The sequence below is a fragment of the Asterias amurensis genome, chromosome 18, assembly GCF_032118995.1.
Source record: "Asterias amurensis chromosome 18, ASM3211899v1".
Classification (NCBI taxonomy): Eukaryota; Metazoa; Echinodermata; class Asteroidea; order Forcipulatida; family Asteriidae; genus Asterias; species Asterias amurensis.
This window is the reverse complement of record NC_092665.1, coordinates 4,529,373-4,553,084: the sequence shown is the minus strand read 5'-3', so window position 1 is coordinate 4,553,084 and position 23,712 is coordinate 4,529,373. Positions and strand designations below refer to the sequence as shown.

Here is a 23,712-nt window from a genome sequence, read left to right as displayed (position 1 = left end):
ACCGTGTTAGTCGACGAGGTAAAAGGAAAACCGTGCAATTTCGAGGCATGTTTGTGTGGATCATTGTATTCTACTTTTACAACATCTTTCTACCCATATGCATTTTATTAAAAACGGTTTCAAACGCTTTTCAAAGACCAACTCGACCGATCCAAGGCAACGTGTTCCTTTAAGCCTGCAGAAACTAAAAATAACAATGCGCGAAATTCTCATATATGTACATAGTATTGTCCCTAAACTTGTGGGCAAGTCGTTAATGGTCTGCCGCGGTGAGATAGTCGAGTTGTGGCGGAGCTCTCGCGAGATCACTGCTCTTCCCGAACTGATGCCTATTCACCGTAGTCGCGAGAGCAGTAGTCTCGCGGGCACGCATTCTCGCGAGAATATCGCGGGAATCGCGGGGAGAACCGGAACGCAATCACCGCGACAGACATTTAACGACTTGTCCACAAGTCTATTGTCCCTGAGTCACAGACATACCCGTAATGCATACTAATTAGTACGTATAGTGGATTAGTCAATTTAATTAATTGCTTTGTATTGTTCAAGTTTGCTGTAAATTCCTAATGATTTGGTATTGATCCGTTGTAAAATTCGATGTAATTCATTCTTCTGATTGTTACGTCTTTTTTGATAGAGTGTTAAATTTCCATCGGGGATAAAGAATATTAATTTTAGTTTTTACCCACACACCGATGTGTGTTAGCATTGTATACTCAGTACTTTCCCGAGTCCTGTGAAAAAAAAAATGTATTTTTTATAAATATTTTAAATAATGAACAAACCATCTTTCTACACTGAAACAATTCCTCTAACTATAAGCAAGTTACGTTAAAGCCATTATACACTTTCGGTAAACAGTATTGTCCAAGTCCTACACTTCGTGTATTACAACTTATATGTACAAAATAACAAACCTGTGAAAATTTAGGCTCAATCGGTCATCTGAGTTGGGAGAAAATAACGTTAAAACCAAATCTCGTGTTTAAAATAAATCCGTAATTCTCGCTATCGAGAATTGATACTGTTTTAATGTTTTCTCAAAAAGTAAAGCATTTCATGGAACAATATTTCAAGAGAAGTCTTTCACCATAACCTTCTGTAAACCCTGTAAATTATTTGTAAATCTGTGATTTTGTTTTTTCTTGACCGAAAGTGTATAATGGCTTTAAAGAAACGTTACAGAATTGGATAGACAAATAATCGTGATGAGAGCAGATTTTCTTAAGACGTTCACAGTGAAATGATGATGATAGAAGAAAATATGAAATATTTCTGTCTGAAACGTCCCATTTGAAGTTTATCGCTCAGTGGACATTAAATTATTAATTTTTGTTCAATCGATGTCATGCAAAAATAAAAATGCGTAATCTGTTTGTCACTTTTCTCGTGACCCAGATGGCCGATCAATTTCAAACTTCTGTACAGGTTTGCCAGTTTATGTATAAGTGCTAACACAGTGCATCATTTGTTTTGTAAGCCAAAACCCATTATATAATATACGTTCCTTTAACGTTACTTAACAGGATTAAAGTGTATACATTCTTATAATTATACAGTGCCATATATATAACCGACTATGAAACCTCTGAAATAATATGTAAAACGCTAATTATAACAAAACAAAACAAGTCATGACTGAAAGTCATTGTTGTAATTCTGGAAATAATGTTGACCTTTTTACCCGTTCACATCAAAACGATCCTTCCACAGACACTGTAATAATTATTGTCAAAGCCCAGTCTTCTCGCTTGATGTATCTCAACGTTATTATATATATACATAAAACAATTGTGGAAATTTGAACTCAATTATTGGTCGTTGACGTTGCGAGGGAGAATAATGAGATAAAAACACCCTTGGCGCACAAGTTGTTTGCTTTCAGATGCTTGAATTCGAGACCTCAAAATCTAATTCTGAGATCTCGAAATCAAATTCAAATATTTTTTAGTGGGAAATTACTTCCTTCTCGAAAACTACATTACTTCATAGGGAGCTGTTTCTCATAATGTTTTATACTATCAACAGCTCTTCATTGCTCGTTCCCAAGTAGTTTTTATGCTAAAATATAATTATTTTGAGTAATTCCAAATACATGCAGTGTGCTTTTAACACCTAGTCGACCAAGGTCTCAGTCTTTGATGAATTTGTACTGTATTTAGGTTGCTGCTCGTGCACAATGGACTCATATCTTAAAGGCAGTGATGCCGTCACATCATTACCAGCAGCCAAGACTTGGTATTCGTCTTTTGTCTTAGATGTCCTTCTCTTCAAGCGCTCGACGCTGTGACGATAGCCGTAGAATACATACAACAACATGCCTTTAACAAATATATAAACAATAAATATTGAAGTACTGAACCATTCGCCATGACGACTGTGTAGATTATAGCATCATTTCCTGATAACCTGCGCCAGGAGTGTCAAGTTGGAAGATATTGCGCGCGTTAGAAATGCCTCATTATTACTAGGGAGCTTTAGCTGCACGTTCTGCGAGCAACGTAAACGTGAACGTAATTTGTAAACAAAAAGTTATTGCATGCCAAAGTATGACGCCTGCGCGCACATACGTACCTGACGTGAAAAATGGTAACTTCACGTATGCTAAAAACGTGATATTTTAACGACACATTTTACTGACGTTCACGTTCTAATTAACGCGGAGCGTGCAGCTTCCTTAACTTCCCAATTAATATTATGGAGAATTCGCTGCACGCTACACGCGAACAACTATGAGAACGTGCACGTCGGAAAATTGTTTTGTTAAAACCTCACGTTTCTAGCATACGTGAAGTAACCATTTTTTTCACATCAGGTTTTATATATATGGGTATACGTGCTTTAAACAATTGAAATGTTGACTAAAAAAACTTCGAGCCTGAAAACCAAAATGGTCTCAAGCAGCTTCAGATTGAATACATGTTGCATATTAAAGGAGCCTTTACGAAACCACGCCTTTGGATTGGGCTCTGGCTTAGACTCCGTGTGCCTGACTAAAGCTCCGTACCGAAACACACGTTTTCAATTTGATAACTTACGAAGCCTATTCCAGAGCCTCAGCCCAAGCCGTGGTTTCGAGAGGGCATTATTATCAAAACTCACCTATTCCAACCCAAATTGCAAATCGTACCCAAGTGATTGGTTGCAGCATAACCATTAATATGACGTCACACAGTATACTCATTATAGGCAGGTACGGTACGAACGGCACCTATCATAAATAATTGTTATGATTACATAAGTACAGGTATACACACTCAAACTGAGGACATATTACAAAAGAGGACACTAGGATCCACGATTCGGGAAAGGTCCACAGTTGGAAAACGTGTACAAAACCAATGGGAGATGTTGCAAAAAAAGTTTGAGTATAAACAAAAGAGACATATATAGGAGGTCCACGGAAGCTTGGGTGTCTATGTTATTGGATGTGCCATAAGAGTACTAGAATCTCAATAAGGTGATGATTGAATAGTTTTGACTTTCACTATAAATACCACCCATTTCATCCTGTATGAGCGGGTATTTTATTCAAGTAATGTTGTGTGATCAACTAACTACACATCACTTTCTGTAGAGAATATTCAAGCCAAAAATGCAGCCGTGAGCAAGTTCGGGTGGCAACTAGACTGGAATGACTGCATCGACTAGGAAACCAGAAATCATAGAGCACAGGGCGATCAACAAAGGTAGTGTTCGTTCGATTAGCTTTCCTGGGAAGAGCCCCTGACAAGAGCAAATCGAACGATCACTCACCCTCTCGTGGTGACGTCATGCACCTGGGGCTAGCCCCGAATGACCCGTTCCACAAGCAGGGCACTGGGGGCTGACCCGGGTGAACCCCTGGAATAATGTCAAAGCTATTCGAACGTACCGGGGGCAGAACGGGGTCGACCCAGAAGGAAGCTAATCGAACGGACCTAAAACGAACCATGCTCTGGATGGAGCATGGTCAATTCGGGAGCTAAAAGTACGTCACACTCACAGTTTCCTTTCAAGTCCAGTCGCTCACCCGAACTTTCTGCTCTGGTCTAACTTACCCTGTACGTCCTGCCGTCATACCTTGCTTGATTGTGCAATGGTATAGGTAGAAATACAACAGCTGCCACGATGGCTAAGACAGTCACCATAGTTACAGCCCACCATTCTCCCTTCTTGATGTTGTCTTGGGTTGCCATGGCAACCACGACGGCGGCAGTTTGGAAAATGATCGTCAGAAGCAGACACACGGAGACCACTCTACCAGGGTGGCTGCTATCCAGAAACGTCAGAAACTCAAACTGTTGCTTTAGACGACCTTCTCTATTTATAAACACTTGGTCTGCTTGATCTCGGTTCGTGACGTCACCAGACGTTAGTTCCTCCTCGTCTTCTTCGTCTGTATCATCCAATATAGATTGTACACCGAAGTGACTGAATTCCATATCAGGTTGATATCGGAGGACTATAACAGCACCACACACTATACTATAAGCCATTAAAACACCAATAGACATAAATTCCACAAGTGAACTCAAATCAAAAATGGATGCCATAACAGCACACATTGCACCAAATATAAATGTTGCCACAACTGGGACTTGAGTTCGTTTGGACACTTTAGCTAAGGATGCAAACAGCAGGCCGTCATTTGCCATGGCGTAAACAGAGCGAGGAATGGAAAACAGACTACCAAGCAGAGATGTTAGCATGCCGCATAGTGCGCCTAACCCAACGATATACTTTGCCCATAGCAGACCGTGTGCGGCGAATGCATGAGCGAAGGACGAGTTGTCCGATATTTCATTGTAAGGCACCATGATTGTGAGAGACACAGATACTGCAATGTAACATAGACCCGCTATTATTACTGATAACCCAGTAGCCCTTGGTATACTCCTCGCAGGATCTAAGGCCTCCTCACTCGACAAAGATATCACATCAAAACCAGTAAAGCCAAAGAAACAACTAGAAGCGCCCGCAACGGCACCGGAAAATCCAAAAGGAAAGAAATTATTCCAGTTGTCAAAATCTCCAATGATTAATCCTGCAACGAAGACAAAAAGAACCACCCCTACGTTAATAACTGCCATGACGTTGATGCTTTTTACTGATACATTGGCACCCAGTGCCACTGGGATCAAAACAAGTACAACCAGAAGACCCGAGAAAAAGTCCGGAAACTCAGCTAAATACGGTACTTCTAAGGGGTTACCGCCAAAAATGACATTCTTTGTGAAGTTACTCAACTTATACCCAACTAACTCATCAAAATATCCACTCCAAGACCGCGCAACTGCGGCTCCGCCCACTACATACTCAAGAATAAGATTCCAACCAATCAAGAAAGCCCAAAGTTCACCTATGGTGATGTAGGTGTACGTGTATGCAGACCCTGTGATTGGTACCCGTGAACCAAACTCAGCATAACACATTGCAGCCATCATGGACACCACTGCAGCAATGAGGTAAGATATGATAACTGCGGGACCGGCTGTTTCTTTGGCAACGACACCAGTTAAAACATACAACCCAGTTCCCATCATTGAACCAATACCAATGATGGTTAAATCTTTAGTTGTTAAACATCTTAGAAACTGAGACTTGGCTGATGTGACGTCACTTGTCTTGGTGAGACTTAAAGATTTGACAACATCCCCTAACGCCATCTTTACTCATGTAGGTCAAGGAAGGTTTTTGGATGTAGATGATCGCAAATCTGGGGTTAAAAAGTGAGAAATGAAGTTAACCATCGCGTCAAACACAAAACAAATTTGGATGGCAACCAAGCATGCATTTTGCTGTTTGTCAAAGTCACTATGTTAAACTGCTGTCCCACATGGAACCATCATTATTAAACTGTAACCTATACAGCATATGGACAGGCGTCTTAAAGCCATTGGACCCTTTCGGTACAGAAAAAAAAAAAAAAAGTTCACAGATTTACAAATAATTTACAGGGTTTACAGAAGGTAATGGTGAAAGACTTCTCTTGAAATATTAGTCCATGAAATGCTTTACTTTTTGAGAAAACGGTAAAACAATATAAATTCTCGTTAACGAGAATTACGGATTTGTTATAAACACATGTCATGACACGGCGAAACGCGCGAAAACAGGAGTAAGTTTTCCCGTTATTTTCTCCCGACTCCGATGTCCGATTGAGCCTAGATTTCCACAGGTTTGTTATTTGATATAGAAGATGTGATACACGAAGTGTGGGCCTTGGACAATACTGTTTACCGAAAGGATCCAATGGCTTTAAAGGCAGTGGACTCTATTGGTAATTACTCAAAATAATTATTAGCATAAAACCTTACTTGGCGACGAGTAATGGGGAGAGGTTGATAGTATAAAACATTGTGAGAAACAGCTCCCTCTGAAGTGACGTACTTTTTGAGAAATTACTAATTTTCCACGAATTTGATTAGAATTTGAGGTCTCGAAATCAAGCATCTGAAAGCACACAACTTCGTATGACAAGGGTGTTTTTTATCTTTCATAGTTATCTCGCAACTCCGACGACCAATCGAGCTCAAATTTTCACAGGTTTGTTATTGCATGCATATGTTGAGATACACCAAGTGAGAAGTCTGGTCTTTGACAATTACCAATAGTGTCCACTGGCTTTAAAGCCATTATACACTTTCGGAACAGAAAATAAAATAAAAGTTCACATATTTACAAATAAATTGCAGGGTTTACAGAAGGTTTATGGTGAAAGACCTCTCTTGAAATATTCCATGAAATGCTTTACTTTTTGAGAAAACATTTAAACAATATCAATTCTCGATATCGAGAATTACGGATTTGTTTTAAACCGTCATGACACGGCGAAACGTGCGGAAACAAGGGTGGGTTTCCCCGTTATTTTCTCCCGACTCCGATGACCAATTGAGCCTAAATTTTCACAGGTTTGTTATTTGATATACAAGTTGTGATACACGAAGTGTGGGCCTTGGACAGTACTGTTTACCGAAAGTGTCCAATGGCTATAATTAACACTACACATTCCATATACAGGATGGATAACATTATATTCCGATTCCCGTTTATATATTTGCACAGTCGTTCATGGTGGTCTGTTTCTGTTCCCTATTTTATTTTACTTAATCTTCAATGTATGCTTTAATTTTCTTTCCTAAGATGATTCTATTTTAATTGTTAACTTTGTACATATCAGATTGTTTTTATATAGGCTATATGAATATTTCTAATTGTGTTTTTTTTTTGTATGCTTTCCTGTAATTGGCGGCTCGTCCGCTGTTGGTTTGGTCAATAAATATATATTAAATATAAAAAGCTTAATAAATTCATTGTATTTCTTACCCCAAACGGCAAACTAAAGTTCCCACTAGCGAGACCAGACCAGTCCTTCGTCGATGAAGTGCACAACTTACTGTCTGACTACATGTATTATAGCTAAACATAATTGTGACCACAGTTTGTATGTGTAAAACCAACCAGCTCGTGAGTTGTTGCGACCTCGCAAAATGAGCTCGGATACCAGCATAATGTGAGATTCGTTAATAGCATAATCATTGAACTACTAGCATAGCTTGTAATTATATTTGACTGGTTTTGTTATTGCACTTTCCTCATCAGAAATGACAATTATGTCAAAAGAGAATTGGTAAAGACTGAAAGAATGAATATGTTTAAAGGCAGTGGACACTATTGGTACTTACTCATGATAATTATTAGCATAAAACCTTTCTTGGTGACGAGTAATGGTATAAAACACAAGTCTAGACTTATCAAGGTTCGCATACGACTCGAAAATAAGTGAGACATTTATAAGCATTATTATTCAAAGCATGTGTTCAATATATTTTGCGACACCAAAAGTTTGAGCAGTGAACTTTACAGATCCAACCAGGCTTCTCTAGATGGCTAGGTAGAAATCAGAAACTCACTTGCAAATTAAAACAAGAGTCAGATTCCAAACTGCAAACACTGAGTGGAGTCTATTCAAATACATAATAAAGTAATCTCAAATGAATCTAAATTAAGTAGTATTTAGAGAACAAAGCAGTGGTACCCAGGTCAAAATTCCAGTCGAACCTAGTTAACTGGGGTCAACTGGTTCAACTGGATAGTGACCAAACTCGTCCATTTTCCACATTAACCAACTGATTTGGACTAGGTTTAACCGTGTTCAACTGAGTTTAAAGTATAAACCAGTTGGTGTCTGTCCATTTTCCATATTAAACCAACTGGTTTTAACTGTGTTTAACTAGTTTATCAACTGGTTTCAACTAGTTCCAGTTAAACCCAGTTTAACTAGGTTCAACTGGAATTTTGACCTGGGTAGTCACCATGGCCCAATTTCATAAAGCCCGTAAGAACAAAGACTTGCTAAGCACAGAAAAGTATTGCTTAACTGAAACAGGTAACCATCAACAATAACAGTAAGTTTACATTGCTGTGACTGGTGCCCCAATCAATTGTTGCTTAGCAAAGAAATTTTTCAAGCAGTATTACCTGCTTAACAGCTTTATGAAATTGGGCCCATTTATCTTCGGTATAAGAATAACAATAAGTTCAGACTTGATTATTTTATTCACTTGGTCTTGAAGATGAACATTTGACAACAATAAAACACTACACGCACATTCAACTGTGTAAGCTTTTCACAAGTTTGTTCTTAACAACTTGTGACCCAAATCATTTCTAGCTAAAAGTCAAACATACAGACTACGCACAAAATCTACTGCAATAAAAAGCACACCAAAATAAAATAAGATATTCTCTTTCATTTTCAAATCACTAAATAAATAATCACATCATTCGAGGAAACATTTCTTCACACACAAACACACACATTCATTCACCACAATGTACCTCTGGTCAAGTTAAAGGAACGTTACAGAATTGGTAAGAAACAGAAATCGTGAAGATCACAGATTTACATACAACTTACATGGTCTAATGATGATGATAGTAGAAAACATCTCTTGACATATTATTTCTGTCTGAAATGTCAAACTTGATGAGAAATAAATAAAACTGTTTCCCTGTCTGGAGTTTATCGCTCACTAAACGTTTCATTCATTTTAGTTTTTGCAACGATGTCATGCAAAAATGTAATCGGTTTTTCACTATTTTCTCGTGACCCAGATGGCCGATTGATCTCAAACTTCCAAAGGTTTGTCAGTTTATGTATAAGGTGGATTACATAAAGTTCTTACACTGCCAGCAACTGATTCGTTAGCAAAAACCAATTCTGTAATGTTGCTTAAAGTACCCAAACAAAACAAAAACACTCCAAAGTATAATACTCAAAACATTAAAAGGAAGTCATAAGAGTTTGGAACTACAAACACCAATGGAAAAGTGTTGGAATGTTGCATCGAATTTGGTTATTGAGTAATTTACACTTATTAAAAGACATAATACCGCCCTAAAAGCACACAGTAAAAAAATACATCCTAATCATATTCTGGACTTTAAAAAAATATCCATTTTTGAAATTACACTCAACTTTAAAAACTCCCATCTCCGATTGAAACCGGGATTTTTTTAAAAAGCCAATTCCTAAAGACTACTACGTAAATAAAAATTAATATTCGCAGTGCAACTTAAGGACTTCATCAAACTCTACTAAAATTTTAAAAAACAAACTATTCTTTCATTCTGGAAAATTGAACCTCGATGCCAATATATACAATTTTGACAATACCATAAATTAAAATCTCTCATTCTGCAGTCGCTCATAATACTTGATTTTTCTGCCTAGATTCAATTGCATGTACATTTGATCACATTTCATTTAAAACATTAGTCTACAGCTACTAAAACAAACAAAACAGCTAAAAATAGCCAAATTGGCACACAACATTCCAAAAATATTTGACAAATTAAAGATAAATTAGAAACGAAGGTCAAAGGAGCCTACATTTACTTGGAATTTGATCAACATGGCTCCAATAAAGGTAATTTACTGTTGTTTTTTTTAGGTAATTCACCTGAGCTGAAAAGGACAAAACCTTTACTATTATCAAATCCTTTCTAAGCACTTTGCCAAGAGGGCGCTGTTTAACCCATATCTGCTTGACTGGGGTCCATTTCACAAAAGTCTTAACTTAAGACTAGTCCTAGACGATATTTAAAACTTGAGGCTAGTCATAAGTTAGGACGAGTAACTCAGGGTGATATAGTCATATCTTAATCAAGTACAAGTATTGACCCAATTCACCTGACGACATCATCAGAATAATCTTAGATACGCCATAGTGGTGGGAAATGTCAGTGTGCGTTATTCAGTGAAGTACAAATTTTTAGGCCATGCAGCGTTTATATGTAAACCTATTGCCCACCAAAATGGTGAGCGTGGCACAGAAGTGTGACGTGCCTGCAAGGGGTCAATATTGGTTTATCTCAAATGAATCTGACATCACAACTGAATTGGTTTTAGCGTCATGACCAAATTAACATCATATCCAAAGATAATCAACTCAGAAATGAAGTTAGGAAACCATGGATAAAGTTATCCAATTAAATCACACTGATCTCTTTGATCAATCCATGATCTCATCATCTCATATCACCATTAAATCATTCAACACTATGATACTGGTATAATTACACAATCACTACATTCAATTTAAGTGAAATTCTATTTTAAATTTTTTGTTGACGATTACAAAATAATTTCTGAAGTTCTTGGATGTGTGATCATATCATACCAAATCATGGAGGGTGGAAACTTTGTTGAAAAGTTCACTTCACTCCAACATTTCACTGCACTCCTATATTTCCAAGACATCATCCAAACCAAGGAACCCCTCGTCCAGAGGAAACTGAAAATACTTTCAGGGACAAACAAACAAAAGTTTCAGGATCTGAAACTAGGATCCAAATGTGAGGAGGTAAATAGAAAAAAAAAATCTGTATGACATTTTCAACTTTTGATAACCCCTGCCGTCAATTTCACAAAACTCTTCCTAACTTAAGACTAATCGTAGGACTTAGGACGAGTCCCAACCCTGCACTGTAGCATGGCGATCTTAAAATTAACACGAGATAAGACAAGTCCTAACTCTTTGTGAAATTGCCCCTGGAGTTAAACCCCTACAGAGAAACTCCTCTTCACTAAGTAGCAGATCAAGGAAAAAATTTCCTTAAATCTGAGGAAAGGAATATCCACTCGTTTCACCAGGCAGAAAAAAAAAACACCAAAACTTAATTCAGATAAAAGTCTGAAATGTCATACCCCTGTACTCGAGTAACCATAGGAACTAATTAAGTTTTTTAAAAAGGGAACCATTTAAGTATTGGTCAATTTCATTACCATTTTACATTAACAGTACCAATACGAGGGAAGTTTGGTTGAGACTGTCATAAAGCAACTCATCAAATTAAAAACTCACTCCAGTGAGAAGTGAGTGACCTTTCATTTGCGAAGTGAGCGTCTTGCAACTGGACTTAGGCCAACGGAGGCGTTCCTGTCATGAACACGTGGAGAGGACTTCAACTTGGAATCTATAAATCAAACATCACGATAAACATTATAAGAAATAGTGTGGAGACTTCAAAATATCTTAATTGATTTATTAAGATTGACTGGGCCCAATTTCATGGCTCTGCTTACCGTAAGCACAGAATCGGCTCTTACGGAAGCAGGGAATTCTGTGCTTACCGCAAGCGTATTTCACGGGTTAGCGGCGAATTTTGGCTTCTGCGCGTGCGTACTCAACATTAGTAGGCATTCTACGCTTACAATGCTAGCGCAGAAATTCGGCGCTTGCACGTACGCGGGGAATCGTGATTGTAAGCGCGGAATTCAGCGGTAAGCAAGTGTTGTGTAACACACGTAAAAGAATCCAGAGCACTTATCGAGAAGAGACAGGGTAAACCATAACATGGTGTTGTGTAAAACTTTCCCAATGGTACATGGAAGGTTCCCCTTTTTGATTGCTTGATTTTATTGCTCCTGTTTGTTCTTTGTATTTTGGTATGTCCCTAATGTTTTTTTATACATTTCAAGTATTTTTTTTAATGTTTTTAAAACCTGAATGAATAAATAAATAAATAGATAGGTCTCATATTTCAAACATAGTCCCACATACCTTGCAGGAAATACTGTATGGTAATGCGCCTTGAGCGTCACTGAGTGACGGATATGAGCGCTATATAAGAAGCCATTATTATTATTATTAATATTCTTGATTACATACCTCTACCGGGGGCTGGAGTTGAAGTAGCCTGAGCACTCAGCCGTACTGGAGATGAACTCCTTGTACTACGATGTTTACCACTGATGGATCCAGGACCATAACTTGAACCATAACCCATTGATTCGTCCAGTTTACGTGTTTCATGTTCAAGAAGGACTGGGTCTAGAGCTGTGTCTCTCGAGACAGTGTGTAGAGAATCACCTGAAGAAAGCAAGTACAACAATTCATAATAAATAAATAAAAAACTATATAGCACTTTTCACACCCGAAGGGCGCCTCATTTCTCAAAGCGCATCCAACATTATTACCCCTGGTCACTGGGTCATATAAAGGCAGTGGACACTATTGGTAATTACTCAAAATAGTTATTAGCACGAAACCTTTACTTGGTAATGAGTAATGGGGAGAGGTTGGTAGTATAAAACATTGTGAGAAACAGCTCCTTCTGAAGTTTTCGAGAAAGACGTAATTTTCCATGAATTTGATTTCGAGACCTCAGATTTTGAATTTGAGGTCTCGAAATCAAGCATCTGAAAGCACACAACTCCGCGTGACAATGGTGTTTTTTCTTTCATTATCTCGCAACTTTTATTAGCTCAAATTTTCACAGGTTTGTTATTTAATGTATATAATAAGATACACCAAGTGAGAAGACTGGTCTTTGACAATTACCAATAGTGCCTACTGTCTTTAATTCATTTCTTAGCTCCCTAGGGAGTATAAAGCCTGTGCAACTAATATGCACTGCGCACTTGGCGATGATTTAACTTACTCAGCATATTCCTGAGGTCTTGAATCTCATCTGACGTCTTACTGCTTCTTGTGATATATTGCTGACGTTTCTTCTGTTCAACATTCAGCTGGTCCTTCACAGTGCTCACCTGCAAATCAAAGATCAAGATTTAGACTTTTATATTGTATGGACTCAATATATCTTATTGAAAATCAAGTATTCAGTGCCTAGTTTATATTGGTTTTGGGCTAAAAACAAACAAATTTGAATACCCCACCCACCCCCCAATATAAAATATATAGATTAATAAACAAATTATAGACAAATTTAAAATAATAATTGTAACAAAATGAGTACGTACGTAAATATAGAACATAATTATGATGACAAATGTACCATGTATACCAACTTTAACATTTAAAACTTGACAAAGTTTATTATTTTTTATGCAAGTCGCCAGGAACAAAAGGCCTGAAGACCACTTCAAGGTGTGGGCTATAATCAACTGTTTTCAGGGGCCAGGGGCCGTCACCACTTACTCCCTGGGCTGAAACAGGGTTACCTCCTTTACAATCCATACAGAAGTAGGCTTGGGTATCATCCATCAGAAGCCTGGCTGGTTGAGCAGAAAGCACTACCTCCCCAACTTTCTGAAGCGATCATTAATAAGTGTCTTGCTCAAGGACACAAGTGTCACGACCTGGACTCAAAACCCACATCACACTCTGCTGATAAATACCAGTGCTCTTCACCGCTAGTCCATGACACGCCACGGCACTTATCAATGCATATCTATATTGTACTAAATAAGCCTCAAAATTATTTGTCCTTTAACCTATGACCTATGACACCTACCTGTTCCTCTAAGGCTTTGACCCTTTGTCTATGAGCTCTCTCTCTGGCTTCTAGCATCCTCTCGGATTGAAGCTGAGCCGTCCTCAATCTCTCAGTTTCCATGTCAGTCTCTTGACGGTGACGAGTCGTCAGTTCAATCAATCTACACATCAAGACAATAATTATTACCAAGTTTTAATAATAAGAAGAAGAATACTAATAATGATAATAATAACAATTGTATTGTATATGTCGTTAATCCGTAACTGGAACAGACCCCATAACCCTGGGGGAACAGACCCCATAACCCATGGGAGGGTAAAAATTTTAAATGATAAACTACATTAATAGGAATAATAACAGTAACAATATTAATTTATTTATTGATTTATAATGCACCCATTCTGTAAAATGTACATAAGCGCATAACAAAATAGTACGAAAAAACTAAAAAGCTAATAACTCCCCCCCAAAAAATTTAAAAAAATAAAAATAAAATGAATACAGGACTTCCAAAACAGCAAAAATGCATTGATATAAAGACAGTAGAAACAACAGTAAAAACACATTGATATAAATACAACAGAAACAGCAACAGCAGACACAACAGTAGAAATGTGTTGACATAACTACAGTAAAAATACATGACATACATGTAAATACAGTAAAAACAACAGTAAAAATGCATCTGAACTCCTTATACGTATGCAGCACCGGTGTAATTTTACACCTAAGCTGTCATTACAGCAACAGACCCTATTCACAACGCAGAGCGCATATATACCTGCATCTCCTGTCCCCCATTTGTATGTTAAAAAGTACACAAAAGGAGGGTACATGTGTTTACGCACCTCCGAACAATGCGAGTCTACAATTTCGTCCTTTTTAAGGGAGTCCACTTTGTGCACATTTTGACACCCAAATGGCAGATAGGGTATGCGCGTGTATGTGCACTGCGCGTTGTGCATAGACCCCATTCCCACTGGACCCCGCATTGATCTCCCAATTCAAGAAAAGGACGATCAAGACCCCGAAATGGCGATCAAAGAGAAATAAGCTCCAGTGGGAACGCGAGGGCGATCAGAGTCCGACCATGCAGTTTTGATCCTCCTCGGGAGTAGGATTAAAGCGGGATCTGATGGCCCTTGTGGATTAATGGGTGATCAAAAGCCTAGTAGGAACGCAAAGAGGCGATCAGACCCCATAATTAGCTAGTGAAACAGTGTTCTTTTGAACCCACTTCCGTTCCCCAAAAAGGGGGATAATTGCGCGATCATACTCAAGTGGGAACCTGACCACGATTTCACGGCTGCAACTAATCTTGTTGGGGATCCGGATCTCGCAATTATTGTAGATCCAGTGGGAACAAGGTCATAGGGTCTATTAAAGCAGTCGATGGGTAATAACTCACCTCTGAGCGTGCTGCTGTTCAGTTTCTGCCAATGAACCTTGCAGGGCCTGCACCTGACGCTGTAACTCAGTATTCTCTTGCTCAAAGGTACTCAATGAGTTATCTAAAGCACCTTTCTCAGATGATACTCGCATTGCGACCTCGTCGATACGAATCTTCTCACGCTCAACCTTATCGGGAAAAAGAAAAAAAATTAAAAGTTCACAGATTTACAAATAACTTACAGGGTTTACAGAAGGTAATGGTGAAAGACTTCTCTTGAAATGCTTTACTTTTTGAGAAAACATTAAAACAACAAAAATTCTCGTTAGCGAGAATTACGGATTTATTTTAAACACATGTCATGACACAGCGAAACGCGCGGAAACAAGAGTGGGTTTTCCCATTGTTTTCTCCCGACTCCAATGACCGATTGAGCCTAAATTTTCACAGGTTTGTTATTTGATATATAAGTTGTGATACACGAAGTGTGGGACTTGGACAATACTGTTTACCGAAAGTGTATAATGGCTTTAATTCTCAGCTCACTTGTACATGAATGTGTAAAGGTTTTTTACTGCCTTTTTCTTGCTACAATGCCACAATGTTAATCCCAATCCAACTCACTACGCTCACCTTATCCAGTGTTTTCTTCAGAGCAGTCTTATCTTTCTCCAGACGTCCCGTACTCCGTTCCAATTCTCTCTTCTCGGTCTCCAGGTTACTATAAGCTCTCTGTAGCATAGCGATGTGCTCTTGTGAGGTTTGTTTCTGGGCTTGAAGACGTTGGATTTGTACGAGGGCGTTGTCTTCAGAGTCTTGACGTTGCTTAAGAAGCTGTGAATAACAGGGTGGTTACTTATTAGGATCAAATACTTCATTCACAAACTATTGAATCATAGTTGTTACCACACCAGGGCCCGATTTCATAGAGCTGCTAAGCAAAAATAATTGCTTAGCATGAAATTTCTTCCCTGATTAAAACAGAATTACCGGTATTCAGATGTTGTTTGCTTACAATCCTGAAAATCATGTGGAAACTTGGTTGGTAATCCTGTTTTTATCAAGTCAAGGAGCTCTATGAAATTGGGCCCAGTTGTTTCACAAACATAATTATAATAATAACTAGTTCTTATATAGCGCGTTTCACGATAATGTCTCAATGCGCTTTACAGTGCCCAGGGCCCAATTTCATAGACCTGCTTAAGCACAAAATTTTGCTTAAGCAAACCAATCCTTGCTTTGTAAAATTAGATTACCAGCCAAGACTTAACGTTACCAAGACTCAACTCAATTCTTATGCTAAGTAAACAACAGCTAAATATCATTCACAAGCAATGTATATGGCATGACATTTTGGCCAGTAACATGTGTAAAACAAGCGAGCTATTTTCGTGCTTAAGCAAATTTATTGCTTTAGCAGCTCTATGAAATTGGCTCCTGGTCATTGGGTCAACAACAATCCTTTGATTTTTTTCAGCCTGCTGGGGAGACTACAGCCCCGAGCTGCCATGGTGTAGTGGCTTTTTCATACACAATATCAACCTCTACACTCGCTGGTACCCATTAATACCCCTGGGTGAAGAGGAAGCAATCATAGTAGAGCAGCTTGCTTAAGGACACCACCTGGAGTCGAACCCACACTCCGATGACTTAACCATCAGAACTTAAATTCGATGCTCTTAACCACTCGATCATGACACCCCAACACAACCTAAGACAATGAGGTAAGAATCTCTTACCTCCTGTGAGTTTCTTATCTGTGCTTCTAGCTCCATACGTCTCAACTCTGTATCGGACATCTCATTCTGAAGTTGTTGAACTCGTTCCATTAACTGATGATTTTGCTTCTTAGATTCAGACGCTGCATGTCTAGAGAAACAACAAGAAATCAATTTCTTCAATTAATATTTGCATTTCTAGAAATGACACTGATCAGAGCATACTGATCGAAACGTTGAGTTGAAACCAACGGTTCTCTTCAGAACCACCCCAGTTTATGTAGAGTGTATCATTACATGGTGTTACCGCAAACCTTTCTATATCGAATTTCCACCATGCAAAGTTTCAAATCCTACTGCCTGGATTATTGTTTCCCAAAGTGGCCATAAGGATTAAGAAGCTTTCTATACTTACCTAGCTGTATCCAAGCGTTCTTGAAGAACTCTACGATCATGCTCACTCTGAGACAGAGTCTGTTGAAGATGTTGGATGTGTTCTTGAAGCTGAGATGATTCTACGTTGCTGTCATTCAAAGACATAGACAAAGACTGGAGCTATTGGCACAGAAAAAAAACCATCAAATTAATCAAATGCAAAGACCGAGTTTTGTTCTGTAAGTGCAGAATGCATGAACTGTGTCTGGAGCTATGAACAGAGAAAAAGATAATCAAATAAATCCAATGCAAAGACTGAGTAGAGGTCAAGCAGTAAACTAAGGCGCTGTTCACAAATATTCTACGCTTGTGAAAAAATGAAATAATTGTGACCACCCCTAAAGCAAGGTTAAGGAGGCGAGTTCTCTTCACATACTTGCACAAGTCTATTACCATCAAACTGATGGTAAGATTGTTGATGGTATTAGGACTAGCACAAGTCTATTACTATCAAACTGATGGTTAGATTGTTGATGGTATTAGGACAAGCACAAGTCTATTACCATCAAACTGATGGTAAGATTGTTGATGGTATTAGGACTAGCACAAGTCTATTACTATCAAACTGATGGTTAGATTGTTGATGGTGTTAGGACAAGCACAAGTCTATTACCATCAAACTGATGGTAAGATTGTTGATGGTATTAGGACTAGCACAAATCTATTACTATCAAACTGGTGGTAAGATTGTTGATGGTATCAGAGCACAAGTCTATTACTATCAAACTGATGCTAAGATTGTTGATGGTTATAGGACTAGCACAAGTCTACTACCATCAAACTGATGGTAAGATTGTTGATGGTATTAGGACTAGCACAAGTCTATTACTATCAAACTGATGGTAAGATTGTTGATGGTATTAGGACTAGCACAAGTCTATTACCATCAAACTGATGGTAAGATTGTTGATAGTATTAGGACTAGCAAAAATCTATTACCATCAAACTGTCGGTACTTGACTTTTTTGGGGGTCAAACTTTGGTTCGCCTGCATTTTTTGTTTACTATTCCACTTGTAACATAAATGCAAATTTCAAAACGAAACAGAAAAAAAAAAAAAAAAAAAAAAAAAAAAAACTTTTTTAAATTTGTGGTCGATCCTACCCTGTAGTAACAACCATTTTTATGGTTCGTAATTTGAGGATCATTAAAATAAACTTCTTTTGCAATAAAATGTTTGTGGTTTAAAAAAAATGACCCAATGATTGAGTTACCTTGCCCTTGAGGTCCGTTTCATCCGTTTCACTCTTAGCTAAAGCGTTAGACATCCGATCCACTGTCAGCTGAAGAGAGCTGTTCCTACTCTCCAGGTCCTGTATCTGCTTCGTTAGAGAATCAATCCTCTCTTGACATACCTAGGAACAGAGAACAATCACCATCGTTAGTCAACCCTCCTACTGTTAGACCATTTAATATTATCCACGGCGGTTTGAAATGATGACCAACTATGCCAGCCTGCAATAGATGGGTTGCAATACGCGTCATCGACCGCCATCTTTTATGTGTTCTACCTGTGAAAAGTACATACGTGAACGCGCTGAGCGTGCCTCTCGTGCACCTTTCACATGTAAAATACATGAAAGATGGCGATCAATGACGCGTATTGCAATCCATCTATATATGATATCATGTGGTGAATGCATCTTTACAACACACAGGACCCTCTTACCCACGTACCTGGTTCTCTGTGATACGATCATTCATTGAAAGCTGCAGTCTCTGTAGATCGCCCTCTAGTGCCCGACGTTTCAACTCCAGCTGCGTGGCGCGATTCTCGGATCCTTCAAGAGCTTCACGTAGTTGGCGTTTATCTGCTTCAAGACGCTGTTCGTTCTGCTTCATCTTGGCTATCTTATCCTGACAGGAGCGTTTCTCATTCTCAGACGATTGGAGGGAGCGCTCGAGAGTGTGGAACTTCTCTTGCATTCCTTAAATGTTAACATTTAATACAATGTAAATGTTTAAGTTTTGTTTTTTACATTTTATCCCAAAAAATTAACACCAGTTATGTAATTGTCTTCTTATTTATTTATGTCCCTTATTAACCCAGGGTGAGCCAAATCAGAGTAAAAACTGGTTTCCATTTTGGCCCTGCATATACAGTTAAGAACAATAAACTAATCATCATCTTAAGAGACACCAGACACTATTGGTAATTGTCAAAGAGTCCAGTCTTCTCATCGCAGTTGCAAGATAATAATGAAAGAAAAAACACCCTTTCACGCAAGGTTGCGTGCTTTCAGATGCTTGATTTCGAGACCTGGTCTTTGACAATTACCAAAAGTGTCCAGTGTCTTTAACACCAAGAGTGGCTATGTTTACACTGAAAGAACTTTACAAGATTCTCTAATCCTTCTTACCTTTACGCTCTCGTTCATGTCTTCGAATAGTCTCTTCTTGAAGCATAAGGGCAGTCTGAGCACTACTCAACCTCCCATCAGCTCCTCTCTTTCCTTCTTCCATCTCTCCCAGTGATTTCTGTAGCTGTTGAAGACGTTGCTCGATGCGACTTCTATCTTCATCCATCTCGGACATCTCTTGACGAAGACTCTTAATCTTCATAATGGAGTCATCCTTTAAGTCAAGACACAAAGAGAGAAACTTATAGAAGGGTTCGGAATTAACACTGGACTGCGAGCCAGAGGCTAGCGATTTTAGCATCGATCTAGTAAACTGTCTACTAAACAAGTCAGGCTGTCCCGGTTTTTCAACTGAACAAAGGCCAAGTCACACTGCAGCGATAACGAAAACAAAAACGACGCAAAGAGAATGCATTCTATTGGGCTCCACGCAGAATACACCCACGCTCATTCAACCAATCGAGGGCGTGCGTTTTTATCGTTCTTGTTTTCATTCTCGTTATCGGGACCTTGATGCTCATGATGGTGACAACATGCTCTGCCGGGTGTGTGTTGAAAGCAAAGATTGCAGCGACCAAGGAAGCAACTTTGTCACTGGTTACACAATCATGTTAACTTCTCATTTGACATTGGTCTTGTAGACACTCTGACCAGCAAGCCCTGTAGTCTTTATTTTTTTTCTTCAAAAATTTGACCCCCTGTATAGAGTGCTTTATTTCAACCAAGTTTCACGGCGACTTTTATATTGCTTGCTCTTGGTTGCAATAAAGTAACCAGCACAGAAGTTAGCAGTAGCCAACCACAATCACCAGCTACCTGCTTAAAAGCACTGGACACTATTGGTAATTACTCAAAATAACTTTAAGCAACAAGGGTGTTTCTTTTCATCCATTAATCTCTCGCAATTTTGACAACCAATTGAGCAAAAATTTTCAGGTTTGTTATTTTATTCATATGATGAGATACACCAAGTGAGAATTTGACAACTACCAAAGTAGTCTTTAAGGATTAGGTCTCTTCCTTGAGCGTCACTGACTGACGGAGCGTCACTGACTTGAGCGTCATTGACTGACAGAGATGCGCACCGATACCTATTATAAGAAGCCACTATTGTTATTATTACTAATTTGAAATCCCTGATTCTAGCGAGGACTTGTTGCAACTCTTCCTTACCCTCTGTCTCTCCGTCTGCTTCAGCTGTTGAGAGAAGTCTCTTAGAGAGATTCGAACCGTCTCTGGATCAATGTCCGCTACTAGTTGCTCTAAACGTGTTGGTGACATACTACGCTCAGGACTACGTGACCGATCGGGAGATCCAGTGCGTGGAATAGGGCTCCCTCGCCCATCCGTGGTGGTCGTAAAGGTGTTATCGAACCCTAAACAAAAACACAAAGTAGAAATTATAAAATAAAAGTTTCCAGAAGCTTTCTCCAGAAGACAATCAGAGCATACTGATCGAAACGACGAGTTGAAACCAACAGTTCTTTTCAGAACCACCCCAACTCATTAGAGATAGCCATTACATGGTGTTATCGCAAACCTTTCTATATAAAATAAAAGCTGTCCAAAACCCCAAAAAATATAAACCGTGTTTGCAAAAGCACAAAGTAGAAACTATCAAAATCAAAGTCAAAATCCGTCTAAAATCTAAAATAGTTTATAAATCGTGTTTGCAAAAGCACAAAGTAGAAATTATCAAAATCAAAGTAAAAATTTGTCCCAAATCTAAAATAATTACAAACTGCGTTTGCAAAAATTCTTGAAACATTCATAGCTGTCAGCATCATTATCAAATTTCAGGACCGAACCTGTGACGTTTCAGTAGGTTACACTAATCTGTTTGAATGCTGAATCACCAGATTGCCATTTTGCATTGTCTCGAAGTGGCATTGAAATTTAAAGCACCACCACCGTGCAAAACATGCGTGGTACGCCTTTTATGTTTTCGCAAAGTGACGAATCCTGTGACAGATTTTAGTTGAGCGTTTTCACAAACTCTAACACAGCACTCTGTAGGCATGAGGTGATGAATATATTGTTAAGCAAATAATTTGATAAATCGGCAGTTTGAAAATAGTTTTAAAATATATTTTTCTCAGAACATGGACTTTGTGCCGTCAAGAGGAATCAAGATGATGACAATACACCGATCCATTAAGCCAGGCCCAATTATCATTGACCAATCACAACCGCGAAATCTGATCACCATTTGAACCGTTTGGTGATCTTTGCACTAATGGTGATCGGGTTTCGCGGCTGTGATTGGTCAACTGGTAAGGAGGTGGGGCGTAATGGATCGGTCTATTATAAGTGGCAGTACAGGAGATACATGAAAACACATTAAGCCATCTAATAAACTATCACAACATTCTCTAATGTGTCAAGCTCTCTCTAAATTCTCTGACAAAATAATATCAATCACTAATCCCACAAAACAGATCATGAACAAAATGGTTTAAAAATCATGAATATTTAATTTTGTTTTTCAACCTACCTGTACTTAGATTGAAGGTAACTTCAAAGATGCATTAAAATAAATCAAGAAAAAGCAAGACACAAAATTAATATTTCTACTAATGAGGCGGACAAATTTCAACCAATAACCCACTTGTGAGTTAGAATTGAACGATGTCTAGAATGCATTGTGTCGATCAACATGTAAACGCTCAATTTGAATTCATCATTCTACTTCAACATACATTTCAAAGTGGATTGTGTATTATGGGTGGTTGTTGTCTCTTAAGTTACAGAGAAAAAGCTAGCCCCTAACCATAAGGTTTATCACGATTCAGAACACCAATGCATTATGGGTAGACAGATGGGACATTTGCATAGCGTTTTATATAAGAACTAGAGCGCGCACTGGCCTATATACGCGCCTCGATATGCAAGCAGGCGGCCATTTTCTAAGTTGACTAAACAGCTATCTCACAGCGTGTGTTTGTGCGGCCATTTTGTAAGTTGAACAAACAGCATCGCGTGAGCGTTCAATAAAAAAACCTCAAACGTGTATTTCATATTCAACGCGCGTGCAGAATGACGCGCTTGTCATCTTGCGGTCCCATGGCGTTTGTGCACGAAGCATCACTCGTGCGCCCTCTAGTTCTTATATATATAACTCTATGGACATTTGCTACCACGATGTATGTTGACATGAACGACGTGCGTACGCATGGCCTGTATCTTTGTGTGGGTTCAACAGCGCCCTCTCTTGATATTTTATTATTTGCAATAAACCTTGTGGCATAGCAACACAGGATGTAGTCTTTTGGGCATTCCAATTGTGCATTCACTAGTGACTGAAGAAGGCAGTGGTACCAGACATCATTTCCCGCCTCCCAATATCTTATTCATTTATCTTTCAATTCAAAGCGTTCATTAAAAGAACGTCAGTTTTACAATTTCTTAGGAATAAAACAAACAAAAAACAGCAACTTAAAGAAAAATTGTAGCAATTTAAAGATCGTTACCTTTACCTGGAGAGCGCCCTCTTCGGCTTCGCATTGGACTGGGACTACGAGCCCTCAGTGTGGATCCTGGACTTCCTGATGGTGGGGCACCGGTTCCTATACCTAGAGTACGACGTAATGCAGAGTGCAGACTACCAAGCTTGAACTCAACATCACGTTTGGCTCCTACACAACAAATACCACAAAGATATAACAGTCAAGTAATTACATTACAAAAAACTAGAGAAATAACAACAAGTAATAAAATTCAAAATCACTTTGCAAACAAGTAATCTAAGAATGAGCTGTGGTATCAAGATGGACCAAAGTCAAAAATTACTGTCTGAAAATTGGGCCAATTCAATTGGCCCAGCAGCCAGTTTCACAAAACACTAGAATTACAGTATACTAATATTAATAAAGACTTGAACTGCGCACGGTGTTCAAAACGAAAGAAAAACAGACACAACAAAATTAGTCCTTGAAAACCTGCGACATGATATGTAAGATAAGTTTGGAGAAGAGATTCAAATTTTGTGGTAAAGGACAAGGTCTAAGGTTAAGTAGCGTGGCGCAGCTGAAGAAAAAGACCTGTCACCCCAGGTGTGTCGAGACTTGGGTTTCATTAATCC

The 23,712-nt window shown here is 38.7% G+C and overlaps 2 protein-coding genes across 8 annotated transcripts in view; both read right to left on the bottom strand.

The window, feature by feature from the left end:
* Positions 1-101: 101 nt before the first annotated feature.
* Positions 102-5,648, bottom strand: LOC139950581 (cationic amino acid transporter 4-like). Its single transcript, XM_071949332.1, has 3 exons — positions 4,041-5,648; positions 3,103-3,211; positions 102-2,321 (listed from the first exon to the last, which is right to left on the bottom strand). Exons 1-3 carry the CDS (start codon positions 5,646-5,648, stop codon positions 2,116-2,118), a joined length of 1,923 nt encoding a protein of 640 aa, XP_071805433.1. The 3' UTR covers positions 102-2,115.
* Positions 5,649-7,768: 2,120 nt separating this feature from the next.
* Positions 7,769-23,712, bottom strand: part of LOC139950760 (uncharacterized) — a 54,443-nt gene continuing 38,499 nt past the window's right edge. For 3 of the 7 annotated variants that reach the window (XM_071949559.1, XM_071949557.1, XM_071949560.1), the window contains 14 exons: positions 23,102-23,266; positions 22,126-22,146; positions 20,805-21,007; positions 19,632-19,845; positions 18,949-19,199; positions 18,486-18,626; positions 17,252-17,391; positions 16,858-16,987; positions 15,752-15,952; positions 15,137-15,306; positions 13,747-13,888; positions 12,931-13,039; positions 12,159-12,359; positions 7,770-11,463 (listed from right to left, as the gene is read on the bottom strand). In XM_071949559.1, coding sequence (XP_071805660.1) covers positions 11,375-11,463; positions 12,159-12,359; positions 12,931-13,039; positions 13,747-13,888; positions 15,137-15,306; positions 15,752-15,952; positions 16,858-16,987; positions 17,252-17,391; positions 18,486-18,626; positions 18,949-19,199; positions 19,632-19,845; positions 20,805-21,007; positions 22,126-22,146; positions 23,102-23,266 — 2,177 coding nt within the window. In that variant the 3' untranslated portion in view covers positions 7,770-11,374. Of the gene's footprint in view, positions 11,464-12,158; positions 12,360-12,930; positions 13,040-13,746; positions 13,889-15,136; positions 15,307-15,751; positions 15,953-16,857; positions 16,988-17,251; positions 17,392-18,485; positions 18,627-18,948; positions 19,200-19,631; positions 19,846-20,804; positions 21,008-22,125; positions 22,147-23,101; positions 23,267-23,712 lie in introns of all 7 variants that reach the window. The other 4 variants (XM_071949554.1, XM_071949555.1, XM_071949558.1 and 1 more) reach the window with 4 other exon arrangements.

Bases quoted from the DNA above. Each gene is read 5' to 3' on its own strand.
- LOC139950581 (XM_071949332.1), bottom strand. From the start codon at position 5,648: ATGGCGTTAGGGGATGTTGTCAAATCTTTAAGTCTCACCAAGACAAGT. The intron at 3,212-4,040 runs GTAAGTTAGACC...TATTTATGATAG, and splicing joins ATGACGGCAGGACGTACAGG to GTGCCGTTCGTACCGTACCT. The intron at 2,322-3,102 runs GTGAGTTTTGAT...TATTTGTTAAAG, and splicing joins TGCAATTTGGGTTGGAATAG to GCATGTTGTTGTATGTATTC.